Source organism: Oratosquilla oratoria, chromosome 12 (genome assembly GCF_046742065.1).
Source record: "Oratosquilla oratoria isolate Oo_2021 chromosome 12, ASM4674206v1, whole genome shotgun sequence".
Classification (NCBI taxonomy): domain Eukaryota; kingdom Metazoa; phylum Arthropoda; class Malacostraca; order Stomatopoda; family Squillidae; genus Oratosquilla; species Oratosquilla oratoria.
The window spans coordinates 14,214,216-14,225,062 of NC_134788.1; the positions used below are offsets into that span (position 1 = coordinate 14,214,216).

Genomic DNA, 10,847 nt, shown 5'->3' on the forward strand with positions numbered 1-10,847 from the left:
GGCCGACATCTCGGTGGCTCTGAGAGTGTTGGCGGACGTGGAGTTCGGGGTGGACTGGGACGGGTCTGCCCTTGCTCCCACACAGAGACTTTATTGGCTCGGGATTGAGTGGGACACAGTCAGCGCTCTTCGGGTGCTCCCCTGCGCCAAGAGAGCGTGCTTCTCTCACACGTTCTCCCTTCTTCGGTGGCGGGGTGCCTCAACTTCGCGACCTCGGCCCTTCCACTGAGCCGCTTGGGGCGCCGACGGCTGGTACGGGAGGTCGACAGGAGCATACTGCTTCTCCCGCGTGACCTGCCCGGGCCGATACCCTCAGCACTCCACAGCTTGTTGCGTCCCTGGCTTTGGTCGGGGGCCCTACGCCGGTCGCTCTATCCAGGTTTCAGGAGACCTACGTGGTATGGCAACTACGCCCACAAGTGTTCGAGTCGCTCTCCCTTCGCTACGGCACCCCAGAGGTGGACCTGTTTGCCTCCCCAAACACGACCCAGCTCCCCCTCTACCTCACCTGCATCCAAAGGACACGCACAGGAGGCCCAGACGCCTTCACGAAGGACTGGAACAGCTGGAAGTACGTATTCATTTTCCTCCTCCAGCGACACTGGTCCACCTGAAGGTGATGCAGACCCTCAGGTCCTTCAAGGGTCAGGTCCTCCTGATAGCTCCCTACTGGCCAACCCAGCCGTGGTTTGGGGAGCTAATGAGATGGGGCCCTTCTCCCCTTCTACTGGGGTCAGCCTGCCTAGCCAATAGCCTTACCGCGCCTCTCCAAGCGTCACTCCAACTTGATACTTGGAGTTTCTACGGGGAGCTCTCAGCCAACTCTTCTCTACAGAGGCAGACAAGATGCTCAGAGCTCACCTTCCGTCCTCAGTGCGGCAGTGTGGGTCCTGCTGACGGAGATTCCGGAACTGCCTTCGGAGACACGCGATGGTGACCATCTCCGCCAGCACGGTTCCGGACTTCCTGACTTGGCTGGCTACCTCCACCAACAGGGCACCGGCGACTATCTTGCCTCACTATACAGCTCTCACGGATCCGCTACGCTTTGGCATGAACATCCGAGTGCCACAGAGGGCGCGAACCCTCCTAATGAAAGGGATCAGCGCCTCGAGATAGCCGAGACATCAACCGGTCCTGGCCTGGTCCTTGCATCGTGTTCTGTAGTACCTGGCGTTCGAAAGGGCCATTTCGGAGGAAGAACACTTCCCTCAACGTGTCGTCTTTGTGCTCGCCTTGACTACGGACTACAGGGCTTCACAGCTGACGGCAATCACCCGCCACCCGTCCTTCTCCAAACTGGAGGAGGACAGCTCGGCCCTAACCCTCTCTCCATCACCAGCATTCCTGGCCAGGAACGGCCGAGCGGACGACATGATTGGCCCTCTCAGAATACAATCCTTCCGGAAGGGAGGACGCCCACATCCGCTGCGCCCGGTCCGTGCGTTCGAAAACTACGTGGAGCACACGGAAGAGATATCTGAGGATCATCTCCTCTACAACTCGAAATTTAGGATTCCCCTAACCCCGAGGTCCCGGTCGCACCTGTTTTCCGCTTTTTGGAGAGAGCCGACCCGGGCCATGCCCCGCATGCCCACAGCATCAGGGACTTCGTGGCATCGCTGGCGTTTCTCCGCACCCACTCTGTGGAGCGGGTGCGGGACCTAGGGGCTGGACATCGACGACTCCCTTGGGGACAAGGTGTCTCTACCACTCGGTCGCCCCTGTCCCATGTGTCGCCATGGAAACGGCTCCACCCCTCTCATCCCATGAAAAAAAGGGGGTGGAGGGGGCAAAGGGCGACCGAGGAGTGGGGAGGGGCCAGGAACCGCTGAACAGGATACGATTTTCGTATAATTTACGCATTGTGTGAACAGTGCAATGTTGTGCATGTCACATTCTTCGGTGTGAGTACTTGACGTTTCTTTTCTCCCCTCTACTGAGTGATAAAATGAATAAGTCTCCCATAGGAAAGACACACGTAATAACGGTTTGAATCAGGCTTCACCTCTCCTCCCACCTGTCCTCGTCTCATGCATAGCTTCGCTGTGCAGGTTTCTTTGTCGCGGCTCGTGCCGCTTAAATTATTTTTATCGGCTTAAGAAACCTACACAGATTTAGGGTTCCTCCCTCCTCCCACAGGCAAAGCCTTCATTTCTCATTGAAGTTACGACTCAAGCGAGCCGGCTAAGAAGGGAGGGGGTAGGGAGGGGGAGGTGGGGTCGACATTGCGCATGCCTGCACAGAGCCGGGAATTTTAAATTTCTGATGATTTTGGCGGAAAATTCAAGCCACACTCAACCTTCGGGAAATGGCCATATGACCAGGAGTGTGGTATGGGATTATCGCTATAGCTTCGCTGTGCAGGTTTCTTAAGCCGATAAAAATGATTTAAGCGGCACGAGCTGCGACAAAGAAATATTTTAGTAAAAAAAAAAGTGCTTTTCGCATTCTTCTTTGTCATTTCATAGGAACCGGTGTATAGAAATATGTCTAAAAATATTTATTTTCTAATCAATATGCTACATGTTCGATCTTAAAAAAATCCTATTTCGTTTTCCCATTACTATAGGATATATAATACTAGATGTGACATCGTTATATGTCTGTTGATTTATCCAGCTGAAGAGCAAAGTCGTAATCATGAAAACATGCAGTGCACATTATCATATCTTCAGATATAGATAAGATACGGCGATTTGCAATGTCAATTGATAATGGAGTTATTACTATTGCCTTGGCATTCTGCTCATCATGCTTCTAAAAATCTTGTGGGATGAGATAAGATATTTTCACTAACTTTTTTGTCCACAGTAAGAGCTACCTACGCAGACGACGACGACGATGATGATGACGACGCTGATGCAGATGATATCAATGATAATGAATATCAAAAAATTATCAATACTTTATATTGTAGTGTAGTCGTAGCAATAGGAAATAACAGCATAGTAAAGTACTAGGAGTAGTGAATGATATGGTATTGGAGATGTAAGCATACAATATAGTATAGTAGTACATATACCATTTATCAAAGGTTTTTCTCCCCTTACAAGGGAGGTAACCAAAAATCAAAGGCACAAAATCTACTCCCACCCCATTCCATCCCCACATACACCACTCCCATCCATCCACGCCCTCCCTCTTATCTTGGCTCCTCCTGAATAACGGGTCATCCCTGCATCCTGTCCACTGCCCTGGGGTCAGAAGCAGTGTCGTAAGACACAGCACATCCACAGCAATGCCACTTCGACGACCGTGATATATGTTAACTCAGTATAATTGAAGTATGAATGAATTATGATAACATACATGCCCATTCTTTTCCCACGCACCTCTCAGCTTTTCCTGGCATTCTTTCTTTTTATCTTCTTTTCATGTGCTCTTCTTCAGTACTTCTCTGCCACCCTCCCTATCCTTCTTTCTTCATTTACTCTCCACTCTCAATTTTCCTTTCATCAGATAATTATCTGACAACCTCTTGATCTTTCCTTTGAATACATTTATATCCAGAACTCCTCTGATTGGGTAAAATCACATAATTCCTTTAGCGCCCTCCTAACTACCCTCCCAGCCATCATTCTGGTCTGATAATGATAATCATGATGATAACAATAGTAATGATAATGGGAACAGTAACAACAACAACTGCAATAACAACAACAACAACAGCAGCAGCAGCAGCAGCAGCAGCAACAACAACAACAACAACAACAACAACAACAACAACAACAACAACAACAACAACAACAACAACAACAACAACGACGACGACGACGACGACGACGACGACGACGACGACGACGACAACAACAACAACAACAACAACAACAACAACAACAACAACAACAACAACAACAACAGCAATAACAAAAACAAATTATGATGATATAAATATTAATAGATAAAATCGATAAATACATATGTATAGTTAAATAACAAACAGGTAAATAATAAATAATAATAAATTGACAGATTGTCAAGGAAATAATAATAAATAAACAGTGAAATAATAACAAACAAGTAAATAGATCATATAAAATAAATGGCAGGCATTACAGCATCTTGCTTAGTGTTTATTTAAACGAATCTTAAAGCTTCGAACTGAACTACATTGCACTGCCTCTGCAGGAAGTTTATTCCATTTATTAATTATACGGTTGGTGAAGTTGTTTCTACCCAATTCCAAATTAAATCCATTTCCTGACAGTTTGAGACCATAATATCTTGTTGGATTCTCATTCAGTGTGAAAATTTTGTCGTTTTGATGTTGTCAATTCCCTTTAGAATCTTAAAGACCCGTATCAGTTCACCTCTGAGTCTACGCTTTTTCTAGGGAAAACAGATTCATATGTTTTAATCGATTTTCGTATGATTTATTTTTGATATTTTGAATCAGTTTTGTGGCTCGCCGTTGTACTTTTTCCAGTCTGTCAATGTCTTTAATGAGATTCGGTGACCATGCGGAAACAGCATATTCCAGATGTGGACGAACTAACGACTTATATAGCTTATTAATGAGAGATGGGTTTTAGAAGTCAAAAGATCGCGCAGTCATTCCTAGAATTGTAATATGTACTGTATGTTGTATGTTGCTTCGTCGACTAGGAGATGAAAATAGTTCCAAGGTCACTCACAGAGAACACGTATTGTACAAAAGATAAGACAAATTCAGTTTGTTCGCTCTCAAAATCGTCTGACCCTAGTGAGGAAAAGAAAATATCCTTATAGACAGAGTACTGCCATAACGATGTATTTGTGGACACCTTATGAATATATGAGACTTCACTGAAAATCTTAAATAAAATGGCACGAAAATGTATTTCACCAAAGACTGTCGCAAGGAGGTGGGAACACTAATAGCTGTCGACCACATGTCCAGCACGTAATCTAAGACCATGGTGAATCAGGAGAAGGAAGAGGTCGGCTATTGTCTGTCAGCTCTTCTTAGAAAAGTGGGGAGTAGGGGATAGATTAGGGGAGCTGATATAGAACTATCTTGGAATCAGCCCGGACACCGACTTTTTTGAAGATGAAGAGATAGCTAATCTTGCAAACCACAAATAGTAAGTACCAGTCTTTATTCTATTTATTTATCTATTTATTTATTTATTTATTTATTCGTATTTATTTATTTATTTATTTATTTATTCATTTATTTATTTATTTATTTATTTTATTTTATTGATGTATTTATTTATTTATTTATTATTATTATTATCATTTTTTTTTTTTTCCCTTTCTCAGTGATTATAATAACTTTTATTGATTTATGTGTTTTCAAATAAATTAATGGGACTTTAAATAGGTTTCCATCATAATCTTTTTGAAAAAGATCCCATGTCAACAGCACAGATATATTAGAAAGATGTCGTATGACATCCATTTTGGTTTGAGTGCTGTTCAAACGCTTGCTGGAGTTCGACAAGTGGTCGTCCTTTTGTTTCAGGAAGCCACCTCCAAACGGCAAATGCCCCAAGAAGATTGATCGCTGTAGGAATAAGGAAGACAAATCGCAAAGAAATGACATTTATCAGCCATGGGGTGATGAAGAGAAAGGTGCCATATGTGATACAATCCACCATGACGCAAAGCGAACAGCCGACCGACTGGACGGCCGACGGAATAACCTCCCCAAGTAGGATAGTGGGCACTAAGTTGTTTCCTCCGGATGAAAATATCATAAAACACATTAAGGAGATTATCACGAAGACTTTTGGTATAAAGGAGAAAGTCAAGGAAACGAAAGTTGAGACCAAGGATAAAACACTCAGAATCGAAGAGCCGATGTAGAGGGGTCGTCTCCCGCAGAGGTCAGTGCCAAATGATCCAATGATCACGGCGGCTATTCGAACAACCCCCAAGATTATGGTGCACAGGCGCGGGTCGAGGGTCATTCCCGCCTGAGTGAAAAGCAAGGTGGAATAGGGCGTAATGATGCTATTGCCGTTGGACCCATAACAGGCGTAGATGAACGCCATCAGCATGACAGGCTTGTAGTTGCTTGGGTGTCGCATTTGGTGTATCTGAAATGTAGAAGCCACTGTTATTCATGAAGGACCCTTTGACTCTGGCTTCGGGCTAGTGTCTTAGGAAACAGGACAGGGCAACAATGTAAACGAGATGCAACATCCTCACAAATTTCCGCTGACTTCACCAAGACATTCCATTCAGGACAGAAGAAACTAATTAAAAAGACACGTGTCGTCATATTCTCAACTATTATTTAAATCTGCATGGCCATAAGTAAGAGATACTTTATATATGCTACAAGGGGGGAAACCTCTAAGTAAGTTGAGTTTTCTTGAAAAATGGAATCCAGTAGGGCTATCACTGACTAACAGACAGCTAGGTGGGAGACCACTTGAGTACTTGTCCCAGCGAGCTTGATACTTTGACCGCGATTTGCGCCACATGTCCTCCGTTTGATAATTTCATTCAGGGGAAGGAATTCCTTAAGGTAAAGAGGTTGACTGCAAGTTGGGACATTTGTGTACTATTTTGGGCCTCGCCAGGCAATGTTACTCAGATGAGGGAAAACCTTCTGCAGTTAAGACGCCTGTTAAGTACAAAATAAAATGATGTTAACCTTTTCCACACTAGGTGACATATTTTCTTTTAATATGACTGCATGCACATATATTTTACTCCACGGCACCCCGTTGACAATGAAATGTATATAAACGTCACAGACACCCCAAACAACAACATCCAAGAACCCCATGAAGGAAAATAAAAACAAAGCAATAACATATACGTTGATGTTTTTACCTGTTCTCTGACTCCTGGTTTTTTACTTTTCAGAGTGACGCACTGTTTCACCTCCTGAAACTGGACTTCGATGTAGTCAGGAGGGTAAGCCGACTTGAGAGCTGAGATGGCAGCATTCTCTCGCCCTTTCTTGACCAACCAGTACGGGGACTAGGGAGAAAAGGAGTCTGAATATGTTTGACGAATATCACTCTATTTCATCACACAAATGTACACGCACAGCGCATAGAAAAAAAAAATATTTTGAATTTGAAGGAATTGGATGATTGTTGCTCCAGGAAGAAGAGCAAAAATATGCCAGCTCGGGAAACTATAATAACAGCGTGAATATTGTCAAGCTGTTCTTTTCTCTGTTCAATGTGCTGCTATTTAGAGCTGATTACTTTCGGCCAATCAATTCGTAGGATGCGAGAACGCCCGGGACGAGAGAGGCTGCTTACCCAAAAGTAGCGACCGTGAGTTACCGTGAGTTACCACACAGAGCAACGAAAACTACGGCCAATCAGCGCGCAGGCCGCATCGAGCCTCGTTCGCTGATATATAAAGGCCGACGGAAGATTGATCGCTTTGGGATCCGACGACAAACTTTTCCATATCTGCAGCAGCCGTCTTTCTCTCACCATCTCCTTGGAACCACAACCATCATCTTAGAACCTCTCCAATGCTCCCAGCACCTCGATACGTGAACATTTAGCCCAGCAGCAGCCGTCTCTACTCCCGTACCCGGAGCCACCAGTCGCTCTCCTCCGCGGAATCGTCTCGACTCCCAATCCCAGGCAAATCGCCACTGTCAAATCGTGGTCCCGAGGGTAGCGTATTTAAAAAAAGAAAAAAAAAATACATATTGGCCCCTGACCCAACGCCTTCTAAAATGTAAATAAACCATTTATCTCCTCCAGTGTTTTCCTGACATATGACTTTCAAGGTGGAGCACCTGACATGTGGTGCACGACGTGAGGGCCACCAATTCTGACAGGTGTTGATATGGGAACCCAATGTGAGAAATGTAAACAGAGAGAGAGAGAGAGAGAATCAGTGGGAGGAAAATGCCGGAGAGTGTGAATTCCTTGAGAGGATGTTCGATATGATGCCACGGAGGATCAAAGACAAAGACTGTTTACAATTTAAAATAATACAAGTGGAATTGAAAAAATAAGAATTGGAAAAAAGGTATAAATAAACTGACTGTCATGCAGAAACTATTTGTTTGATATGTTAAACAGGCAACGGGAGACTGAGGGAATCTGAAAGAGCAATATCTATCTCAGAAAGTTAGCAGGTCAAGTCACTGAATAAACCTAGGTATTGAAGAAATAGAGTTTTGCCCAGGATGCCAAAATTAGAGCAGTTAGAACGCAACACAATGAAAGATGAAACAAACAAACAGATGAATAAAATGGCAACAGTGAAGTGATGAGAAAAACGGCTGACTGCATTAAAAGAAATTGTATTGGGTGAAGAATTGTCATAATTTGAGGGTAAGGGGAGGAACATATCACACCAAGAATAGAAAGGGAAAACAATAATTGCAAATTGACGAAAATGTAGCAGTAGCTATAAAAAACTGACAAACAAGAAGAGATTAAAAGTGTTTAGGTAAGGTCAGGTTATGTTTAATACAACAATCCACTTGAAATAATAGAACGTAAAGCTGAACAAAGACAAGTTCAAGAATGGGAGTAATGAAAATAAAAATGGTTGCGAATATTCATGGAAAGATATACTGTGTCATATATCAAAGAATAAGTATATGGCTGACAAGGTATATGGAGGGAAAGAAAGAGAACAATTCAATAAAAGGAAAATACAAAACAGCTAAAAGTGATTATGCAAGAATCTGAGGAGTGAAAGAAATATTCAGAAACATATAATTCATAATAGTAAAGACAAAGCTAAATTCCTCTGTCAACAGTAATTTCAAACACAGGGGAGGGATCGCCTATCTAAAACATAGGCTTGAAGATGTAAAATTGCAAGTAGAAATGATGAATTAAAGATTACAATTGGGATTGATTATGGATTGTGTCTTTGAAGAAAGGAAAAGAATTACTTAGAATGAAACGTAAAGACACAAATTGGGAGCACATATTGTATACAAACTACTGGATACCATAGATAAAAAAAAGAGCAGGGCTTGGAGTTATCGTTAACTGAATATCTAAGGAATATATAAGTAAAAGGATTGTAAGCGTTCATGAGTTGTGTTTACTGGAAATAAGGAAAGTGCTTTAGAATGGAAAAGGAGCGATGTGGTACCAACTTAGAAGGAAGGAAACAAGGAGGAATCTCTGAATTATAAAAAAAAAACTCCCCTGACTAAAATGATAGTTCATATGTGCGAGGAAATTGTGAAAGATAGGTGGATGAAATATCTAAGAGGTGAACATATTGGTAGATAGCCAATTCATATTCAGTTTGACTTATCGATATATTATAAGAAAGAGACGATCGGGCAAAGTGTGTATAATAGGAGAAAGCTATTGGTAAAGTAAAAGAAAGAATTAATAATTAGATATGAATAATAATCATAATAGAAATAATGATAAACTAATCACACACACGTACACACGAACGCATACACGCACGACTGTCTGTGAATTCATATAGTATATGCTCAAGGACAAACGTATTCATTCTCACATAAAGCTAATATACGTACCTCAGGTACGAATAAGATGGAAAGCAAAAGGAGAAAAAATGGCGCAGCACAGAGAGTCGTCGTGAGGTGCCAGGGCAGGAAAATGTTGGCCACGTTGATCTCCAAAGAGGCCAGGTTCGAGAAGAACCTCGGAAGACTTGCAGCGACCCCTCGGATCTTGGGAGACACCAGCTCGCTCACCAGAGGTTGCGACACCGTCACAATGAAGGCATAGGCGGCGCCGGAAATGGCTCGTCCTATGAAGAGCGCTGTTATAGACGGGGTGAGGCCCATCATCAACCAGGAGACAATGGCCAACACGAGACCCAGCATCGTGGATCCCTTGAGGCCAACTAAATTGATGAATATCCCAGAGAGTAAGATGAAAGGGATGCTCGAAAGGGTGGGTAGGGAGGCTGTAAAAGAATATCTTCACTTAGCTTATCGTTTAACTTTGAAATATATAGATCAATTAATCATTCTAGCATATTTGTCTTCACTTATACCAATAAATAAGATTGTAGAAGTACGAACGGATTTATCTAATCTTTATCCCCGTTTAGGTCTAGAACTAATACATAGAAATTGTTCCCTGCCTCCCAAGCCAGCATGCCTTTTCAGACATTCATATATTTTCACTGGATCGGACTCATCACATTAAAGGGTGACTTACATGTACTTGTAAGTAACTTGGTAGGGGTACCGGTTTGTGAAGTCTCCAAATCTCCATCACTTCCACAGACTAGGAAATACAACAGAAAACTCATATCCAACCTGCCAGGGCCCTTCAGAGAGAATTTCCTATTTGCAGATTGTTCAGCACCGTCAGTACGTACACACGACCACAACATAAATGGGGTGAATGACCTCTGACTACAGCCCGAGAAGATGGTTAGGTTCCTCTGTAATTCCAGTGCCATAATTCACTGACACTGAGCTAACCCCCAATGACGAGCTTCCCTATAAAGTATCCAAACTCCGACTTGGTGTTCTCTCTTAATTCTCCAGTCATACAACAATAATGAAGCAAGCTAAGTGACATCAAAGTTAACGATATCTTTGAGGGTTAAATCTAGTCAACACACGTCACATCAGAATTATTAGTAAAATCTTCTTATATATGCACAGGAGTATTTTTCTCCAAGGTTATGACAATCTTAATGATGGACAATATATGTCTCTTGTACATACTTTTTTTTTTATCCATTAAGATGGATTCACTGACACCAGATAATTCTTAACACCATTTGTTGTAAACACAACTTTAAGGAATATCTATAACTTCTTCACCTTGATGCTCGTTGCATTTGAAAGGGATATGTCATATTTCTCTCCAAATACCATGACATATGTTGAATATTCAGTTCATCTCGTTTCATCACAGATGGGAGTGTCTGTTCTTGTTCAAACACCTCACTTGGGTGAGTCCTATCTCTAT

The 10,847-nt window shown here is 42.7% G+C and overlaps 1 protein-coding gene across 1 annotated transcript in view; it reads right to left on the bottom strand.

Annotated features, from left to right (window-relative positions):
• Positions 1-5,280: 5,280 nt before the first annotated feature.
• LOC143030217 (uncharacterized) overlaps positions 5,281-10,847 on the bottom strand; it is a 50,454-nt gene continuing 44,887 nt past the window's right edge. Inside the window, exons 13-15 of the mRNA XM_076193377.1 lie at positions 9,431-9,825; positions 6,772-6,921; positions 5,281-6,026 (exon numbers count right to left, since the gene is read on the bottom strand). Coding sequence (XP_076049492.1) covers positions 5,361-6,026; positions 6,772-6,921; positions 9,431-9,825 — 1,211 coding nt within the window. The 3' untranslated portion in view covers positions 5,281-5,360. The remainder of the gene's footprint in view (positions 6,027-6,771; positions 6,922-9,430; positions 9,826-10,847) is intronic.